Consider the following 22,326-nt stretch of genomic DNA (forward strand, 5'->3'; position numbering starts at 1 on the left):
TTGGAGTGATTCTCTGGTTTAATCCTCTGTGTGTTTGTTTTTAACATATAGGAAGGCTACTGATTTCTGTGTGTTTATTTTGTATCCTGCTACATTGCTATAAGTGTTTGTCAGCTCTAACAGTTTGCTGGTAAATTCTTTAGAGTCCTTTATTTATAGAATCTTATCATCTGCAAATAATGATAACTTGATCTCTTCCTTTCCAATTAGTATCCCTTTTATGTGTGTCTCTTTCCTTATTGCTATGGCTAAGACTTCCAGTACTAAGTGGGGACAGTGGATGCCCTTGTCTTGTTTCTGATTTTAGTGGAGAAGCTTCAAGTTTTTCTCCATTTAGTATTATGTTGGCTATAGGTTTGTCATAAATAGCCTTTATTATGTTGAGATATGTTCCTTCTATTTGCAGTCTCTGTAAGACTTTCATCATGAAGGGATGTTACATTTTGTCAAGTGCCTTTCTACATCTATTGAGATGATTATGTGATGTTTTGTCCTTCAGTCCATTTATATAATGTGTTACATTTATTGATTTGCATATGTTGAACCATCCCTGCATCTCTGGGATAAAGCCTATTTGGTCAGGGTGAATATTTATCTTTCTAATATATTCTTGTATTCTGTTTGCCAATATATTGTTGAGAATTTTTGCATCTATGTTCATGAGGGAGATTGATCTGTAATTATCTTTCTTTCTTCTATCTTTTTATGGCTTTGGTATCAGGGTGATGCTGGTAAAGAAAATTACTGGCAAATTCTAAAATTAAACTGAGCAATATAGACATTCAATCAAAACCAGCACAGAGTATTTATACAAACTTGGGAATTAAACTAAACAGATAATCTAGTAAAGTCAAAGTCCCTAAGGATGTGTGTTGCCCCACACCCTTAATCCTGTCAACTGGGAGGTTGAGATTTCTAGTCTGAAAGGAGTTCCAATCAGGATGGGGCCAGTCATTCCCTGCCCCCAACCCCAACAATGATAGAAGTAAAAGACAAAGGCCCTGAAACTCAGGAAATATCAAGGCAACAGTAGTCAACACCAGAATATAGCTTATTTGAGAAGGGTGAAGCCAACCAAGAATATATCATTCAAATGTAGTACATAACCTTTCCTGACATGGAAAGAGAGATAAGCACTTCCACTGCAGGCTTATGTATCTGGCTTTGAATAAATAGGCCCTGTTACCTTCTGGAATGGCTTCCAGTCTCACCAATGCTGAGTGCCCACCTTGATCCCTCTGGGTGCTGGGGTGGCGGGGGGTGAATGAGTTCTCAGGATGTTCAGGGCCCTGATGGTTGGGGGATGGGAGACTTTGCAGGGTGCTTGGAGTCATACCAGGGGTGCTCAGCTGCTCCCATTTGTATTCAGCAGTTGGTCTCTGCTGTTCTCCCTTTCAGGTTTCTTGCCTTTGTGAGGAAGCTGATGTGAATGGAAAATCCTCTTGCCTTTTTTCTGCTCCTGTAGCTCTGCTATTGGCCTGGAATGCTCAGGAATTGGGGCTGCTGGCAACTGGGCATGATTCTGGCCTGTTTCCTTCTTTCTAGAAGATCTTGTTCTCTCCTTTTTCTCTGCTGGGGTTGATAATAACTTATACACCTTCACTTTTCCTTAGAAGAGTGTATTTTACCATGTTTTTGTTTTGGGTTTTTTTTTTTTCCCCCTTCCTAGGCTGCTTCGGTGTGGCTAGTATGCCACCATCTAACCCAAAAGTCCTCAGGGAAGTGTTTTACTACACTAGAAATATAGCATTTCTCTGGCTGGATTTTGTTTTGTACTGTTCTGGTTTTTTTTGTTTGTTTGTTTGTTTGTTTGTTTGTTTGTTTGTTTGTTTGTTTGAGGTAGGGTCTCACTCTAGCCCAGGCTGACCTGGAATTCACTATGTAGTCTCAGGGTGGCCTTGAACTCACAGTGATCCTCCTACCTCTGCCTCCCAAGTGCTGGGATTAAAGGCGTGCGCCACAATGCCCGGCCTGTTCTGTTTTAAATTGATCTTCTGCATGGTGAATGATCAGATGTCCCTGGTGTCTTCAAGATCAAGGAAAATATATTCTGTAGTAGGGAGCCGCTAGTCTGAATGTGAGCCTGAGTTTTAGGTCCCATACTCTTTCATTCTATCATTTCCTAAAACAGATCCACCAAAAATCCAATGGAAATGCTTTGTCATTGCTAATTCCTTATCCACTGATATCCTCTGTATTAGAGGTCATTTAAATTAAAATATAAAATAAGAAAATAGACAGCAGTAGAGAACCTTAGTTTAATCATTCTCGTTTTGCCATGTGTTTTGATAGAGTCTCTTATAGCTTAGGTTGGCGTCTACCTCATTTTCTTCCTGCCCTTGATTCTTAAGTGCTAGGATTCTAGGTGTGTGTCCCAATTATTTATGAATGTCCAGTCATTCTTTATGTCTTTTTATATCAATGAATGTTTAAATTTACAAAGAAAGGTACTAGTTACCTTATAAATTAAGTTTCATAAAATAAGTTAACTATTTAAAACATTTTTGGGGCTGCAGAAATATTAAGGTGCTTTCCTGCAAAGCTTAAGGACCCAGGTTCAGTTCCCCAGTACCCACATAAAGCCAGATGCATGAGGTGGCACATGTAATCTGGAAGTTATTTGCAGTGGTCAGAAGCCCTGGTGTGCCCATTCTCTCTCTGTATCTGCCTCTTTCTCTCTCTCGCAAATAAGTTAATAAAAATATTTTTTAAAAACATAGTTTTCCATCTTTATTGAGGTATAATTTGTAGATAAACCAAATACAGTTAAGATATACAGCATTATGTTTTGATCAATATATACATAATGAAATAATGTACATAAATCTACATGTCACATCTCATAGATTTGTTTTGTTTTGTTTTGCTTTTGTTGTTGTTTTGGTTTTTTTCTTTGGTTTTTTTTTTTTTTTTTTTTGGTTTTCCAAGGTAGAGTCTCACTGTAGCTCAGGCTGAACTGAATTCACTACATGGTCTCAGAGTAGCCTTGAACTCACAGCAATCCTCCTACCTCTCTCCTCCCAAGTGCTGGGATTAAAGGCATGAACCACCATGCCTGGCTTGCTTTTGTTTTTGTTTTGTGAGATAGGTTCTTACAATACAGACTAGTCTCAAACTTACTATGTAGCCAAGACTGACTTTGGACTCCTGATCCTCCTACCTCTACCTCTCAAGAGCAGGTGCACACTACTATGCTTAGCTTATAGTTTTGTGTGTGTGTTAAGATCTGCTCTTTGACCTCTATTACCCATCTTTGCATCCTTCAACACCTGGTTACTACTCTTCTACTCTGTTTCCATAAGCTCAACTTTTTTAGATCCCACTTATAAGTGAGAACATGGTGTATTTGTCTATATGTATCTGGTTTATTTGACTTAGGATAATGTTCTCCAGCCTCATTAAATATGTTTGTATTATACCTTTTTTATTCATGGTAAGTGTAAGTCTGTGTACTCCTAAAGCTAAGTACATTTTTAAGTACATGCAAAATCATCTCTATATGTCCTTTTCTTTGCATTGTTTAATATAGTAAGCATGAAGAAATAAGATGGAAAAGTATCCAAAGAATGTATTTTTAAAAGATTTTGCAACTACTCTATGAAATGTGGCTCTTTTATTGTTTTTTGTTTGTTTGTTTTTGTTTGATGAGGTAGTATCTCACTCTAATCCAGGCTGACCTGGAATTCACTATATAGTTATTGTTCTTTTGATATATCTTATTTTTTTCTTAATTAAGTCTTCATTTATGTTAGAGTTTTGGGTTTACTGGGTTGGGGAGAGACATTTGCCTGGCATGTGGGAGGCCCTAGGTTCAGTCTTCACTAACATAGGGGAGAGGATGTATAGATTGTTCCCATATACTCTTTTATCCACATAACTCTTAATTTCTCCTACTAATAACATTTTTCATCAATGTAGCAGATGTTACAGTTGGTGAGCCAATACTAATATTAGTACATAATCCTAGCTAGAGTCCTTAGATTACCTTGGGATTCAGTTTTTTTCTGTTTTATATTCTGTGAGTTTATGATGTGAGTTTATGTATATGATGACATGTATCTACTATTAAAATACCATACAGAATAGTTTCACGGGACTAAATACACCGGCATTCCACTTGTTCATCCTTCCTATCCCATCCCACCCCAAAATTCTGGCAACCACTGATCTTTATATTGTCTACATGGAAGCATAGTTTATAAAATGTTATATAGTGAAAATTAGACAGTTTGTAGCCTTTTCAGATTGGCTTCTTTTACTTAATAATAAACATTAATGGAGGGAAAAATCACCAAAAAAAATGGGGGTTGGGGACTTAGCTCAGTAAGGACCTGAGTTTGGTCCTCAGCACTGAAAAAAATAATAATAATAAACATTAAAAATTCTTCTCATCTATTCATGATTTTTGCCCTACTCCCTTTTACTGCCGAAACTGCTCTGGTGCATCATGTCAGCTGTAACATTTTACATGTCCTCCAGCAGTATATGAAAGTTGCTGTTCCTTATCCTTGCCACCATTTAGTCTGGTCAAGGTTCTAGATTTGGACATCCCAAGAGGTGTGTAGTGATATCTTATTATTCCTTTAGTTCTCATTTCTCTCAGAACATATGAGTTTGTTTGTTTGCTAATTGTGTGACTTCTCTGATGACGTGTCTTTCATGGACCATGCCTTTAAAAGTCATCATCAGAACTAGGTGTGGTGGTACAGGCCTTTGATCCCAGCATTCTGGAGGCAGAGGTAGGAGGACTGCTGTGAGTTCGAGGCCACCCTGAGACTACATAGTGAATTCCAGGTCAGAGCAAGGCCCTACCTCAAAAATAAATAAATAAATAAAATTTAAAAAATAAAATAAAAGTCATCACCATACCCAAGACTATCTAGATTTTCTTCTTGTGGAAAGAATTTTCTCCCATCTTCTACTTGTGTTATATTTTACACTATATCTGTGGTCTATTTTGGGTAACTTTTATGAAAGGTCTATGTCTAGAGTTTTGTGTGTGTGTGGATTTGTTCTAACTTCATTTGTTATAAAGGTTATCCTTTCTCCATTGTATTGATTTTTGTCCTTTATCAAATTTAACTATTTTGAGTGAGTGTGCTTCTGGGATTTTTTTCCCCTTAGTTTCAGTGAGCTGTTTGTATAGCCTTTCACAGAACCACACTGACTGGATTCCTGTAGCTTCTTGATAAATCTTGAAGTCTGGTAGTGCCGGACTCCCTGTTTATGCTCCTTCATTACAATGCTGGCTATCCTAGCTTTATAACCTCTCCCTATAATTCTAAGAATTATTTGTCAGTATCCAAGGTATTACTGGGACTTTTATTTGGACCCTTTTGAACCTCTAGGTCAAACTGGGAACTGAGATGAGAAATAGATTGTAGGTATTAGTGAAGTGAGTTCTTCAATGATGATGTCTATAGCTAGAATAGGGAAAGGAATGATAAGAAGATATAGAAAGGGAAAAGAAAATCCTTTTGTGTTCCCTGTGGGTCATCTGACAAATGATCCCAGGTAGTAAATTTGCAACAGACCAAAAAGAAATTCCCACATAAGCCTTGAGAAATACCTATTACAGTGAAGGAAAAGATAAACTACTTTTGGAAAGTTCTCCTTCTAAGCTTGGAATGGCAGTGTATACCCTATAATCTCAGAATTCAGGATCTTGAGTCCAAGGACAGCCTGGACTACATAATGAGACTCTGTCTCAGAAGCCAAAAAAAATATAGTCATTTCTTTCAAAGCCAGTGAGATCTAGCCAGTCAACTTTCTGCCATGATCTTGGTATATATAATATTAATTTCATATAAATTTTGAGCATTGTAATTAAAAGCAAAAGAAATATCAACTTCATTGTCTACTGATAACCTGAAACTTAGAGGTAAACACTAGAATTCATTTTATCAGCTGTTCCTTTTGACAGTCCTTTTAAAGACGTTCCTGGGAAATGCATGGCTCTTGGAAGTTTTTATTCACTATATGTAATCTGTACTCCACACATAGTCCTTGTGGCTTTCTGTAATAGTCTCCTCTTACTCGTTTATTCATATTTATTGAAACAAGCAAAAATCTATTCATTCTCTTGACTTGTTATTTTGCTTCGGCTCTTTTCTGTTTCACTCATTCATTTTATTCTCTTTTGAGCCCATGTTATGTGAGAATAACCAGTCTTTGGAATTAGAAAAAGTTGCTCCTCCAATTGTTTGCCCTTATTTCAACAATATGAGTGAGAAAACATTTATAGATATTAAGTCACTGGCCAAAATGGCCTTTTATCATATATACACCAAAATTATATGTTACCAAAAACCACAGATATGCACTAATTGACATATACTTTCTTTCATAAAGCATATGCAAAGGAAGCAATAAATGGTTTGAGGAAAATATAATATTCTGTACTTTTTATCTGTGGTGTACATTGGAGTGTGACCTGGATGTGAATCTCAGCTTTCTTCTACTTCTGCTCTAGTAACCTTGAACAAATTTGTGTTTCTTTGTGTCTGTTTCTTCATCTTTAAAATGGGACTAATTTTCTCTAGCCCATCATGTTATTTAAATAATTCAGTGAAATAAAACAGGAGTCTTTAAACACTTCTCTTTTACCCTACAACTGTTTAGGAACACTTCATGGGTCATTTGTATCTGTGATTTAAGGTTCTAGAAAAGATTTGGTTTGAGAGAGAAGGCCCTGAGATTCTCTGTTAAAAAGTATTTGGAAGTCGTAGCGATTAAATACAGTACCTTGCACATGATAGGTGCCAAATAGATAGTAGTTCATTCAGTCCTTTCTTCTGGAATGGTGGTCCCTCATAACCAGTATACTAAAAGTGCTCAACCACTTGACCCACTTACATCCTTCACATGCATACTATTCATCTACATTAAGTATATATTCAAGAATATATGGGTTTAGTATACTCACAGTTGTTGCAACCACATTCAGCCAAATTTTAGAATATTGTCACTTCAACAAAACAAATGCTACCCATAACCAATCAAACTAAATTGCCTTGAGATTCTTAATTCTATTGTTCCTTAGAAGTTATGAAGGGCCGACAATGTAGCTCAGTGGTACAGCACTTGCCTAGCACTCACAAGGCCCTGGGTTTTGTCTGAAACACTGCAAAAAAAAAAAAAAAAAAAAAAAAAAAAAGAATAGTAGAAGTGGAAATGTAAATAAGTTGCTATATAGAAAGGAAAAATAAATGTGTGGTGGTATGGGTACCTGCACAAGTCAATGAGCCAGGTCTTTTCACTGATTTAAATATTGCAGACATTAGATTCTATTTGTCATCCAGAATCTTAATTTCATAATTAAATAATTTGAAGGCTTGGCCTGGTGGTTCATATCTGCTGTCACAGCAAGCTGAGGCACACAGTTTGAGTTTGAGGGCAGCCTGAACTATATAGACAGTTCAAGGCCAGTCTGGTCTGCATGCAATACCCTGTCTCAAAAAAAAAAAAAAAAAAAAAAAAATCACTGAAGACTAGATTCTTTACATTGTTATCTTATAAAATAGCTACTTGGTTGTGTATGTCTTGTTCTTGCTTTGAAACTCAATAAAATCAAATGTTTATTATGAACCAGATGCTATGATAGACCTCTAGGGTTAAACAATTAATTGGACACACTCAAGGCATTCATAATTTTTGAAAGATAGCATGAATGCAAGATAGGAATATGATGTGATCGTTGTAATATGGGGAGTTACATAAAGTGCTTTTTGTTATACAGATGAGAGAGCAAGCAGCAAGTTCCAGCTACGAGGGAGATGGGAGCAAGGCAGAACAGGGAGAGGGCGTAGAAGCGTCTAGGAAGCTGGACCTTGAAGAATGAGAAGAATTCACTGGGCATAAATTAGAAGAGGAGTATACTGTATAAAAGCTGAGAGGAAAACCTCAGTCCAAGCCTAGAAGACTAAAAGCATACCCAGTACCTAGTGAAAAACTGGAGAGTCATTTGATGGGAATAGAGAGAACTGAATCAAGTGAGTCAGAATGCACTGGGGGCGGAGGCTCAGATGGCAAAGGCCTAAGAGTCAATTGAACATGATTTTATTGCCTTCCCCCTGCATCTTTGGCTTCACTCACCAAATCATAGCTTTTCCTGTTCTAATATTCACATCAACTAATTCCTGCTAGGATCTGGAAATTTTCTTTGACTCCTTTCACTATTTTGCTTCCCACATCCTTCCTGTTAATTATTAAACATCCATCTTTTCCTTTTCACTTCCATAGCCACTATCGTAAGATTTCCACTGGATCTTTTACTTTACTGTCAACAATTTTTAACATTTCTAGGATTTTATTTTTCCTAGAACTTCACCTCTTATCTATTTTTGTATGCAAGTAGCTTTATACAGTTGCTAAAATAGTTCTTAAATGAATTAGTTTGAAGATAGGAAAGACCAGGAATTTTATAAAGAAAAGGTTTTTTTCTATATTCTTCTCAAGAACTCCCTGATAAGGAAATTTGGCTAAAAGGAAGAAACAGAGGAGTATAGTATATTACCTTTTGTGTCAAAAAGTGAAGAGATTTTAGGGCTGGAGAGATGGCTCAGCAGTTACAGGCACTTGCTTGCAGAGTCTGCTGGTCCAATACCCATGTAAAGCCAGATGCACAAAGTTCATTTGCAGTGGCTAGAAGCCTTGGCATGCCCTTTAATATTCATATTCTTTCTCTCTCTCTCCCTCTCTACTTCAAAATAAAAATATTTTTAACAAAGAGAGAGAGGTATTTTAGAATAGGCTCTATTTGTTTATATTTGCATAAAAACTGAAAAACTATAGAAAAAAATAATATGAATACCTATAGGAGAAGTAGGAGTTGGATGAGAAATAAAACTTTCCAATATGTACTTTTCAGTCTTGTTTTCATTTTTGAACTGTGGAAATACATCATCTATTTAAAACTTTGGCTTTGTATGCCACTGCAGGGCAGTAGGTTGAGAGGACCCTTACTTATTTCCTCTTAAGAAATTAAATCCATTCCTTAGTCTACTGTGCAGAAGCCTTTATTCTGCTGTACTGTGGTATGATCTAACTGTAAAGAACTGAATATGTGGCCCCAAATCACTTTCAAGCAAGTGTCTTTAACCACAAAACCTGCTCCCTCCCCAAACTCGCTTGCAAAACTCAACTCAAAATTCATCACCTCTCCAGGCTGGAAAGATGGTTTAGCGGTTAAGCCCTTACCTGTGAAGCCTAAGGACCCCAGTTCAAGGTTACCTACGTAAGCCAGATGCACCAGGTGGCTCATGCATCTGGAGTTTATTTGCAGTAGCTGGCGGCCCTGGTGCACCCATTCTCTCTAGCTCTCTGCCTCTTTCTCTGTCAATCCCCAATAAAATAAATAAGTAAATAAGTAAAATTCATCATATCTCAATTGTTAACTACATTATATAATATTACCATAGCATATTTATTTCGCATATCTTTGTTATTGCTAAGTATTCAAGTCAATTTCATGAATAATTTGTACTCGCATTCTAGTTGTTAACATCTTTATGTTAGAAAGAATTCTATCTGGGGCTGGAGAGATGGTTTAGCAGTTAAGGCACTTGCCTGCAGAGCCAAAGGCCTCAGGTTCAGTTCCCCAGGACCCATGGAAGCCAAATGCACAAGGTTGGTGCATGCATCTGGAGTTCGTTTGCAGCAGCTAGAGGCCCTGGCATGCCCATTCTCTCTCAATCTGCCTCTGTCTCTTTCTCTCTCAAATAAGTAAATAAAAAATAAAATATATGGAAAAAAAGAATTCTGTTTTAAAGCCCATTATGGTAACCCATGCCTGTAATCTGAGCATTTCGGAGGTAGAGCCAGGAAGATGATAAAAACACAAAGGTTTGTGGGAATGCAAAGAAAAGCAAGGAAAGGAAAGGGGAACTCTTTCACTTTTATATTTAAAACATAGATTATTAGATATTTAACAATGATAACATTTATTACTCTCTAAGATCGTATGTGTGCACGCACAGAAATCAAGTTTAGGTGTGGTTCTTTGGGCACTGTTCACTGGCTAGCCAGCAAGCCTCAAGGATCCACTTTTCTCCACCTGCCAGTGCTGGAAGTAAGTGTATGCCACCATGTCTAGCTTTTCTATGTGGGTTATGGGGATCAAAACTCAGGTCCTTAGGCTTGGGAGGCAAGCATTTTACTGACTTTTTTCTCCAGCCCTTTTTAAGATACATATGTATTAATTTTATTAGGATAAGTTTTATCAACAGAGTTTCTAAATTTTTTTTGTTTATTTTTATTTATTTATTTGAGAGCGACAGACAGACAGAGAAAGAAAGAGGCAGAGAGAGAGAGAGAGAATGGACATGCCAGGGCCTCCAGCCATTGCAAACGAACTCCAGATGCTTGCCCCACCTTGTGCTTACGTGGGTCCTAGTGAATCAAGCCTCAAACCTTAGGCTTCACAGGCAAGGGCTTAACCACTAAGCCATCTCTCCAGCCCTAATCAAGAGATTTTTAAGTGAAGAAACATCATTTGGAAAAAAAATTATTACTTTTTCATTATCTAAAATGTCATTTTATTAAACAGGAGAATTAATGGGGAAAGCGTTTTTATTTAAACTAAAAAAGCATTTAAAATAACATAATTATCTGTCAAGTTAAGATGAAATGTACGTATCTGTGCACTAAAAACATAAACTTAGCATGACCTACTATTAATTTGCATGGAGTACAATGTGATTTGTATTCTAATTACCAGTTAATGTAATAACAGAATTGTGTGGGTTTTATTTTTACTAATATATGTAGACCTACATATTCTGGTCTGTCTAAATAAGACAAACTAAATGTTAATCTCTCAATGTTATTTACATTAACTTTATGACCAAAAGTAAGAAACTTAAAGTCATACAATTAAATGAATTTTTAAACTTGATCATAGAAAATAGAAATGTGTATACAAGAGAGTCTTACTGTATTTTCATCTAATGTTTATTTTGAAACAGGCAAGAAAGCTGGATGTATATTTTGAATATGAAGAAAAAATAATGAGCAAAACTACTCTGGATAAATCCCTTCTAGATATAATATCAGACCCTGATGGTACGTACCATAAGCTTGAGATTAATACAAGTTTGCAATTTGAACAAGATTTAATTATTGTTTTTCTGTCAACTAGTCTTAATAGCAATTAAATGAGGTAATTTCTGTTGAAAGATTTTCTCAACATAGCAGTTTTTAAAGTAGAAAATGGATTTACATTTTATTTCTCTAACTCAGGTAGTATTTTAAAACACTTTCTATATTGCTTTATTTAAAGTGATATATGAAACTTTTTCCATAAAGATTTGAATGAATAATATTGAAATAAGTATATCTAAGAGATATACTTTTTGGGGGGTAGTAGGGTTTCATTCTAGCTCAGGCTGACCTGGAATTCACTATATATTCTCAGGGTAGCCTTAGGCTCACAATGATCCTCCCGCCTCTGCCTCCAGAGTGCTGGATTAAAGGCATGCACCACGACGCCCAACTCTAAGAGATGTTTTCTAATTAGTTTATTCCAAACAGTATTATGAAAAGATTATTCAAAAACCAAATTCTATTTGACATGATTACGAAATCCACATTAAAAGAAGCACTGTGGTTAGTCCCTTTATATTTACATTTTTTAAGTGTACATATACTAAAATATCTTAAAACAATACATAATTATTTGTTATTATAATATGTAATATAAGCCAGGCATAGTGGCACATGCCTTTAATCCCAGCACTCAGGAGGCAGAGGCAGGAGGATCACTGTGGGTTCAAGGCCACCCTGAGACTATATAGTGAATTCCAGGTTAGCCTGAGCTACAGTGATACTGTACCTCAAAAAAAAATTTTTTATGTAATTGGATTATACCAATTTTAATGACCGTGGGATCTACATAGGGTTTTGGCCTCTAAAATTCTCAAAACTTTAGAGACTTTTCAGGTATTTCAAAACAGTTTGGATTTAAATCTGTGGTTTTCAGAATATATGAAAATACCAGGACATGTTTTGCATAAAAAATATTTAAGCAAAATGGTGATAGGTTGTAGTTATAATCTAGTTTTAGCATGAATTTTTAGACTTTATTCCAAAGTGTAAAGAATAAAAAAGTCTTAGTTGTTTTTAATTAAAGATCCTGTTCACTAGAACCTCTGAGAAGTTCATAAGTATTGCTTGCACTTTTAACAGGCACAATTGTGATGAGCACATAATATTTGAAGGTAATATGTGTATGTTGCAATAAAAGAAATGCAAAAGATCATATGTACATAAGTCTATCACTGTCAAGCTATTCCTTATTGTTTATAATGCTTTGAGTAAGGTTGAAACAAACATGTTGATAAAACGATTGCTATATGATGTAGCAGTTACCTTCTCATTGCAAGGATAAAACACCCAACCAGAAGAAGCTTATGGAAAGAAAGGGTTTGTTTTGGCTTACATTTCAAGGGGAAGTTTCACAATGGCAGAGAAAGAAAGACACAAAACAGAAAGCAGGGTGTCACATCAGCTGGGAAGAAACAGCAAGAGCAACCTCAGTATGAGCACCCAGTAAGGCTGAACTAGTAAATTTCAAGTCCTGTCTCTAGCAACACAGAAAGGCTCCAACAGCTGTGAGTCTGTGTGGGACATTTTACATTCAAACCACCACATTCTGCCCCTGGCCCTCTAAACTCATGGCAATCTCATACAAAGTCAAAATGCATTCAGTCCAACTTTAAGATTCCCCATAGTCCCACCATTATTCAGAAGTCCAAAATCTTATCTGAGACACAAGTTTGTTAACTATGAGCCCCACAAAGTCAAAACACAACTTACATACTTCTAATACATAATGGCACAAAATAAACACTCCTACTCCAACATGAAAAAAAAAGCAGACATACCAAAGAAAAACTGGACCAATGCAAGATCTAAAACAAGCAGGGAAAACATCAAATCCTATAGCTAGCTATATGTCTGGCACCTGGGACTTACAGTGAAATCCTCTGGGCTCCAAAAGGCTTGGGTATCTTAACACCTCAAGGTGTGCTGCTTGCTTCCTGAGCCAGCTGCTTTCCTTGACAACTGACCCATAGTCCTGGTATCTCCAGAATCCTGGGATCTCCACTGAAACCCATGGTTCTTCATCCACAGTTCCGTAACACCCTTTCCAGAACTGTGTGCATTTCATGACCTTCTTTCCAGTTTCTTAATTCTTCCAAAACCAGTAACAGATGGTCTGCCAAATTTGATAATATGGGGAGGATAAAGACCTACTTTGAAGAGCAAGAAATTCCTTTAGCATTCTGCCTTCATGCCCCTCCTCTCAAAAGAATTAGCATTCCTCTGACTGACCCATACAGAGCAGCTGGCCCATCCTTATGGTGGCAATCTCTCAAAACAATTGCACCTAAAGCAGCCTAAAACTAGTCCACAGATCCTTCTGCTTTGTTTTTTCCTCTGTCAAATACAGTGCTCTTATTTTTGAATTCAGCTTGCTCAAATTTGTGAGACACAGGCAGAAGGAAGCCAGAATATCATAAAATCAGCTTCTAGTCCAGTCCTGACAAAGTCTTTTTTTTTCCCTCAGAAACCTAATAAGCTGAGCCTTCACACTCCAGTTTTCTTTACATTGTGGTCTTTCAAACTCTCACTAGAATAGCCCATTAAGCTTTGCTTCTCTAATCCAGAGTTCTAAATTCTTCCATATTTCTCCCTCAAATTAGTTCCAAAAGACTAAAAATCAGGTTCATTACAACAGCAGCCCACTTCTCAGTACAAGTTTTTCTCTAGCATTTACCTTCTTGTTGCTGGGACAAAATACCCAGCTAGAAGCAGTTTATGGAAATAATGGATTTATTCCAGTTTATAGTTTCAAAGGGAAGTTTTATCATGGCAAAAACAGACAGCAGGGCATCACATCCTGTCATATCAGCTGGAAGGTAGCAGCAAGAGTAAGCTTGAAGCCGGGTGTGGTGGCGCACGCCTTTAATCCCAGCACTCGGGAGGCAGAGGTAGGAGGATTGCCATGAGTTCAAGGCCACCCTGAGATGACAGTTAATTCCAGGTCAGCCTGGACCAGAGTGAGACCCTACCTCGAAAAACCAAAAAAAAAAAAAAAAGAGTAAGCTTGGTGCAAGCAAACAGTGGGGCTGGTAGGTCACCAGCAGCAGCACACCTCCTCTAGCAGGACTTTACCTCCCAAAAGCTTTACTAACTTTGGATTGAATATGAAGCACAATTACAAACGCATCAGACTGTGGGGGACATTTAACACTCAAACAATAAAATAAGTCTTTCTTTTTACTTTCCCCTTCCTTTCTTTTTTTTTTTCTTTTCAGATTTTTTTTTACTAACAACTTCCATGATTATAAAAAATATTCCATGGTAATATCCTTCCTCCCCCCCATTCCCATTTGAAACTCCATTCTCCATTATATCCCCTCCCCATCCCAATCAGTCTCTCTTTTATTTTGATATCATGATCTTTTCCTCCTATTATGATGGTCTTGTGTAGGTAGTATCAGGCACTGTGAGGTCATGGATATCCAGGCCATTTTGTGTCTGGGGGGAGCACGTTATAAGGAGTCCTACCCATCCTTTGGCTCTTACATTCTTTCCATCACCTCTTCTGGAATAGACCCTGAGCCTTGGAAGGTGTGATAGAGATATTGCAGTACTGAGCACTCCTGTCACTTCTTTCCAGCACCATGATGCCTTCTGAATTATCCGAAGGTCACTGACATCTGAAAAGAGAGATTCTCTACCAAAAGTGAGAGTAGCATTAATATAAGGGTATGAACATTAAGAAAAATGCTTACTGGGCAGTTTGATAAGCATAGTATATGCATTTAGCCAGACAGCAGCAGACGTTACACCCCTAGGGCTCATGACTACCCCTGTTTTAAGCTTTCAGTATCAGAGATATATTCCCTCCCATGGAGTGGGCCTCCAGTCCAATTAGAGGGCAGTTGGTTTCCACCATGACAGATGTGCCACTATTGCACCTGTTGGCTCATTTAGCCTGGCTGACCAAATACAAGGCTTGCAGTAACCACTGTTGAGTTTCTTCACTGATGATTTCTCTTTCTCCCATTGAACTGCATGCAGAATGGCTTCTTCCAGCTTTCTATCAGCTGGTCTAGATGGAGGAGGTTATCAGCTCAGTTCCAGCAGGTTATCTCAGTGGCCTTGCAGCCCAAGAATGTGGAGTCTTCAGCAATAGGGTCTTACCATCTATTCCTGGTCAGCAACCAAGTGCCTTGGCAATGGCCTATAATGTTTTGGGGGCATCAGGGACCTCCCTGGAAGGTATCCCATCCCTGGCACTGAAAATTTTCCAGCAATAATCTATGGCTCCTAAGTGTTCCATTGTCCAAAAAAGTAGGTTTCCATATGATTTACTTATATCCTCTTGGATTTTATTAACCCTCCCTCTACCTTTCCTTTATTCAATCTCTTCTCCTAACCTCACTTTGGGCCTTTTGACCCCCAGTAATCTATTTTTCTACATACATGTATATAATACTATCCTACTAAGTACCCCCCTCCCTTTCTTTCTCTTCCCTGTATATCTCCTTCCTAGTTTACTGGCCTTTACTACTGAGTTTTCTGCCTACTCACACAGAAGTCCAATCATCTGTAGCTAGGATCCACATATGAGAGAAAACATGCAATGCCTGGCTTTCTGGGCCTGGATTACCTCATAATACTTTCCAGATCCATCCATTTACCTGAAAATTTAATAACTTCATTTTTCTTTACCTCTGAGTAGAGCTCCATTGTATAAATGTGCCATATCTTCATTATCCACTTATCAGTTGAGGGACATCTAGGCTGGTTTCATGTACCAGCTATTGTGAATTGAGCGTCAGTAAACATGGTTGAGCAAGTATCTCTAAGGTAATGAGATGAGCCCTTAGGATATGTGCCTAGGAGTGCTATAGCTGGGTCATATGGTAGATCTATTTTTAGCTCTCTTAAGGACCTCCACAATGATTTCCACAATCGCTGGACCAGACTGCATTCCCACCAACAGTGTAGAAGGGTTCCTCTTTTCCCACATCCTCACCAGCATTTATGGTCATTTGTTTTCATGATGGTAGCCAATCTGACAGGAGTGAGATGGAATCTCAAAGTAGTTTTAATCTGCATTTCCCTGATGATGAGAGAGGTAGAACATTTTGTAGATGCTTATATGTCATCCATATTTCTTCTTTTGAGAACTCTCTATTTAGTTCCATAGCCCATTTTTTAATTGTTTAATTGCTTGCTTGATCTCTTATTATTTAATTTTTTGAGTTCTTTGTATATCCTAGATACTACTCCTCTATCAGATGTATAACTGGCAAAGATTTTTTCCCATTCTGTAGGTTGCCTCTGCTTTATTCACAGTGTCCTTTGCCGTACAAAATCTTTATAATTCCATGAGGTCCCAGTGGTTAATCTGTGGTTTTATTGCCTGAGCAATTGGGGTTATATTCAGAAAGTCTTTGCCAATACCAATATGTTGGAAGGTTTCCCCTGCTTTTTCCTCTAGCAGTTTCAAAGTTTGGGGTGTGATGTTAAGGTCTTTAATCCATTTGGACTTAATTCTTGTGCATGGTGACAGAGAAGAATCCATGTTCATCCTTCTACAGATACATATCCAGGTTTCCCAGCACCATTCACTGAAGAGGCTGTCTTTTCTCCAATGATTATTTTTGGCATTTTTATCAAATATCAGGTGGCTATAGCTACTTGGCCTTACATCTAGGTCCTCTATTCTGTTCCATTGATCTACATGTCTGCTTTTGTGCCAGTACCATGCTGTTTTTGTTACTATGGCTCTGTAGTATAGGTTAAATTCAGGTATGGTGATACCACCAGCCTGATTTTTGTTGCTCAGTATTGTTTTAGATACTCAAGATGTTTTGTGATTCCAAATGAATTTTTGGATTGTTTTTTCTATTTCCATGAAGAATGCCATTGGAATTTTGATGGGGGTTCAATGAAATGCTTTTGGTAGGATTGCCATTTTCACAATATTGATTCTTCCAATCCAAGAGCAAGGGATGTTTTTCCATTTCCTAGTGTCTTCTGCAGTTTCTCTCTTGAGTGTTTTAAAGTTTTCATTGTAGAGATCCTTCACTTCCTTGGTTAGGTTTATTCCAAGGTACTTTATATATACGTGTGTGTGTGTGTGTGTGTGTGTGTGTGTGTGTGTGTGTACGCGCGCGCCCACAATTGTGAATGGGAGTGATTCTCTGATTTCATCCTCTGTGTCTTTGTTGTTAGCATATAGGAAGGCTACTCATTTCTGTGTGTTTATTTTGCATCCTGCTATATGGCTATAGGTATTTATCAGCTCTAACAGTTTGCTGGTAGAATCTTTAGGGTCCTTTATGTATAGAATCATGTCATCTGCAAATAATGATAACTTGATCTCTTCCTTTCCAATTTGTATTCCTTTTATGTCCTTCTCTTGCCTGATTGCTATGGCTAAGATTTCCAGTACCATATTAAATAAAAGTGCGGACAGTGGACACCCTTGTCTTGTTCCTGATTTTAGTGGAAAAGCTTCCAGTTTTTCCCCATTTAGTAATATATTGGCTGCAGGCTTGTCATAAATAGCCTTTATTATATTGAGATATGTTCCTTCTATTTCCAGTCTCTGTAGGACTTTCATCATGAAGGGATGTTGGATTTTGTCATACGCTTTCTATTTATCTAATGAGATAGATGATCATGTGATTTTTGTCCTTCAGTCCATTTATATAATGTATTACATTTATCAATGTGTGTATATTGAACCATCCCTGCATCTCTGGGATAAAGCCTACTTGGTCAGGGTAAATGATCTTTCTCATATATTCTTGTATTCTGTTTGCCAATATTTTGTTGAGAATGTTTGCATCTATGTTCATGAGGGAGATTGGTCTGTAATTTTCTTTTTTTGGTCTATCTTTGCCTGTTTTTTGTATCATGGTGATGCTGGCTTGGTAGAATGAGTTTGGTAGGATTCCTTCTTTTTCTATTTCCTGGAAAAGCTTGAGAAGCAATGGCATTAGTTCTCCTCTGCAGACTGGTAAAATTCACCAGTGAATCCATCTGGACCTGGGCTTTTTTAAGTTGGGAGATTTTTGATAACTGCTTGGATCTCTATACTTGTTATAGGTCTATTTAAGTGACTAATCTCATCTTGATTTAATGTAGGTAGGTCATATAAATCAAGGGAATCATCCATTTCTTTCAGATGTTCATACTTTGTGAAGTATATGCTTTTATAGTATTTCCCTATGTTGTTTTGAATTTCTCTGGTATCTGTTGTGATGTTGCCTTTTTCATCTCTAATATTATTAATTTGTGTCTTTTCTCTCTTTTGGTCAGTTTTGCTAAGGGTTTATCAATCTTGTTTATCCTTTCAAAGAACTAACTCTTTGTTTCATTGATTCTTTGGATTTTTTTGTGGAGGGGGGTTCTATTTCATTAATATCTGCCCTAATCTTTATTATTTCTTCCCATCTACTGATTTTCAGTTTCCTGCCTTCTTTTTCCAAGGCTTTGCCGTGAAGCATTAGGTCATTTACTTACAACCTTTCACATAGGCACTTAAAGCTATAAATTTCCCTCTTTGGACTGCCTTCTTTATGTCCCTAAGGTTTTGGTATGTTGTGTTCTCATTGTCTTTTGACTCTATGAACTTGATTTCCTTCTTGATTTCTTCATTAACCCATTCATCATTAAGTAGTGTATTGTTTAGTTTCCACAATTTTGTGTGTGCTCTATAGTTTTTCTTGCAATTGATTTGTAGTTTGATTCCATTGTGGTCAGATTTCAGTTTTCCTCTATTTGTTAAGATTTGCTTTGTGTCCTAATATATGGTCTATTTTAGAGAATATTACATGTGCTGCTGAAAAGAATGTATATTCTGCAGCATTTGGGTAAAATGTCCTGTATGTATCTGTTAGGTCCATTTCTTCTATGACCTCATTTAATCCAGCTGCCTTTCTGTTTATTTTTTGCTGGGATGACCTGTCAATTGATGAGAGTGGGGTGTTCAAACCATCCACTGCAACTGTGTTTGGTGTTATCTCTGACCTTAGTTCTAATAGTGTTTGTTTGATGAAATTGGGAACCCCCATGTTAGGTGCATATATGTTTAGGATTGTAATGTCCTCCTGTTGGAGTGTGTCTTTAATCAATATAAAGTGACCTTCCTTATCTTTCCTAACTAATATTGGACTGAAGTCTACCTTCTCCGATATTAGGATAGCAACCCCTACTTGCTTTCTAGATCCATTTGCTTGAAACACCATTTTCCAACTTTTCACCACTAGTGATGGGAACACATTAGCCTCTCCCCGGCCAAACCAACTACCTGCTAAAACAGCAGCAGGATTCTAGGATTTGGACCTGATATTCACAATGTCCTGGGTAGAATACTTAGTTGTAAACATGAGAACTTAGGAAAACATGCCACTGACCTTTTGTTTTTATCTTTCATATTCAAGGAATATGAAATTTGAGAAGGAATGTGTAGATTACAAATCATATGAAAATTAATGGTTCATTAGTTACTATGTTTTGAAAAAATAGTCATTTTTCTTATTGTTTTGTTGTGGTAGTGGGTTTTTGGTTTGGATTTTGGGTTTTGAGACAAAATTTCACTGTATAACCCATTCTGGTCTACGACCAACTATGTAGCTCAGGCTGGCCTTGATTTTGCAGCCCTCCTGTCTCTGTCTTCCAAGTATTGGGATTACAGACATGGGCCACCACGCCTATCTCCTAGCTCTTCTTCTGTGGTGAAACATATTCTGAGTCTTTACATTTCAGGACCCACTGTGGAGCAAGGTTGGGACATGCTCATGTTCAGACTAGTGCTTTGTGTCTTCCACCAAATGTGTGCTGTGGAATGAGGATGAGTGTGTCTCTGAGACATTGAGTACTGGCTTAAAAGATACCTACTGCAATAAGCAATCTTAGTTTTGTGTTAGGACTTGAGGTAAATATGCTCTATTCCATAATGTAAGTGTTTTAATATAAAAGTATTGTTTTTACCTAATTGTTACCAACAACTTGTCTTCTCAAAGAATTATATGCTCACCTGCCTATATCCTTAGTTTAAAGGTCAATTTAAAGGTAAATCTCAACCTTATAGAAGTTTGGAAGCTAGTTTATAGCCCTCCAGTCCTATATTTAATCTTTTTTCCTATCTGTATTTTACATGGTCATAATTTTAGCACTGATTACCTCAACTCATTTGAACCAGGAACAGTATTTTGTTTTGTCAGGCTTATGCTTTGAATTTGATTATAATACATAATAACAATTATGAAAGGTGTTTTGTTTTGTTTTGTTTTTAATTTTCCCCTATGCAGCAGGAACTCCAGAAGACAAAATGAGGCTGTTTCTTATCTATTATATAAGCACACAGCAAGCACCTTCTGAGGTATGTCTTTTGTAGTGTTAATGAAAAAAAGGGGAATGCTTATTTGCAGAGTTACCAGTTTTCAAAAATAGAAGTAAAAATATGCTGTAATGGCTATTCTGTAGAGGGAAGTGGTGGTTTTGGGTCAGACTTCTTAGGATAGAGAAAATTGACTCTTACAGCAACCCAGTGCGGTGTCACTAGAGGAGCAGCAGCAGGGGAGCCTCTGGCAGACATCGGAAGTCATTGCTGTACCAGTTTGTTGTTTGGTGAATTGCAAGGCTTCTGTGAACAGAAATCTGCAGCCTGTTAAAACAGCAAACTAAACCCAATATTAAGCCATTTTACTTTAATGTATGAATACCTATGTCTCTTGGCTTTTAATTCAGAAGAAAGTCTGTTTTTTTTTTCTTTCTACAAATAGCTTTCTCATCTGTGAAAGTTTACTGTGTAATGACCTACTTATGTTTAAAAACTTAATATTTCTTAATTGGACCATATTATTTTAGGTAAGGATTTTTTCCTTAACTTTAGTGTTCATTAAGAGTCTTGAAGCAAATGATTGACATGGGGAGGTAATATGATGGAGAATGGAGTTTCAAAGGGGAAAGTGTCGGGAGGGAGGGAGGGAGGGAATTACCATGGGATATTTTTTTATAATCATGGAAAATGTTAATAAAAATTTTAAAAATAAAAAAAATACAAAACAAAACAGAGTCTTGAAGCATATTATGACTATTAAGATCAAATTAATAGTCCTAAACTACCAAGTGGTAAAAATTTCTGGTTGGTGGTGAACTCAGAAGTTTTCCTTTGTAAGTGTGTGTGTGTGTACACAGGTGTGAGAGCGCCACCAAGAACAAGTGGAGGTCAGAGGACAACCCTGAAGGGTCTGTCTTCTCCTTCCTTCCACGTTCTTTTGAGACAGGGTCTCTCTGGTTCCCAGCTGGTCTAGAAACATCTATATTCTTCTGGTTCCACCTCCCACTGCCTTAGGTGTGTTGAGATCACAGATGCATATGTCACTCTGTATCCAGGTTTACACAAGTGCTGGAGAGGAGTTGAGCAGTCTTGCAAACAAGCATCTTTTACTGCGAGCCATCTCGCAAGCCCCTTGTAACATTTTCATAGTGGAGTCTCTATAGAGCTAGGCTCCCTTAAGTCAAATTCAACTCATTCTTCAGGAGTAAGGAAGAGAGAAAATAACAAGCTAAGAATGCAGAACAGCTGTTGTTGGATAAATGAATCTGGACTCCTAGTGTGAAAATGAAAAGAGAAACATGAATCCACTGTGCTTCTCAGCCCATGGCACTGCCCAGAGATTTCTAGTTGGGAAATATTTGGGATACCTGGCTCATCTGCTTGGGGCTTGTCCCAAATAAAGACTACAGAGGGAAAACCAACTGTTGGTCTTACTGAAGGATGACAAAATACTATGTTTTATAGGTATGTGGGGTACCTGTAAGTACTTTTCACTATTTGTGACTTTTTGTTTCAAATACTCAAATAAGTCATTAAGATGCAAGTCATTCTATTTGGGTAGCTAGAATTAGACTTATGCCTGTGCTATTCCTAAATGATGTCATGCACAAGTTCCTTAAAGTATCATTATTATATACGTCTTTTCTTATTTCAGGCTGATTTGGAGCAATATAAAAAAGCTTTATCAGATGCAGGGTGTAACCTTAATCCTTTACACTATATCAAACAATGGAAGTAAGTGTTAATTTCTTCTGTAATTCCAGTTACTTAAAGTAAGGTCTGTTACTTAAGATAAGGTCAAAACTGAAGTCTTGTTTACAAGAAATGAAAGTATTAATAATAAGATTAAACAATATATCATAGTATGTTTTTATATCCAGTGACATAAATATTTCCTTATCTACCCTACCCTTTGCACAACTTCAAGCTACATCCAATATCAATGCCTTTTTTCC

At 37.2% G+C, this 22,326-nt stretch overlaps 1 protein-coding gene across 3 annotated transcripts in view; it reads left to right on the forward strand.

Moving 5' to 3' along the window:
- Nucleotides 1–22,326, forward strand: part of Scfd1 (sec1 family domain containing 1) — a 116,730-nt gene that overhangs the window by 57,037 nt on the left and 37,367 nt on the right. For all 3 annotated transcript variants that reach the window (XM_004661853.3, XM_045154612.1, XM_045154613.1), the window contains 3 exons: nucleotides 10,965–11,061; nucleotides 20,340–20,410; nucleotides 22,026–22,105. In XM_004661853.3, the coding sequence (XP_004661910.2) occupies nucleotides 10,965–11,061; nucleotides 20,340–20,410; nucleotides 22,026–22,105 (248 nt within the window). The remainder of the gene's footprint in view (nucleotides 1–10,964; nucleotides 11,062–20,339; nucleotides 20,411–22,025; nucleotides 22,106–22,326) is intronic.

Source organism: Jaculus jaculus, chromosome 7 (genome assembly GCF_020740685.1).
Source record: "Jaculus jaculus isolate mJacJac1 chromosome 7, mJacJac1.mat.Y.cur, whole genome shotgun sequence".
Classification (NCBI taxonomy): Eukaryota; Metazoa; Chordata; class Mammalia; order Rodentia; family Dipodidae; genus Jaculus; species Jaculus jaculus.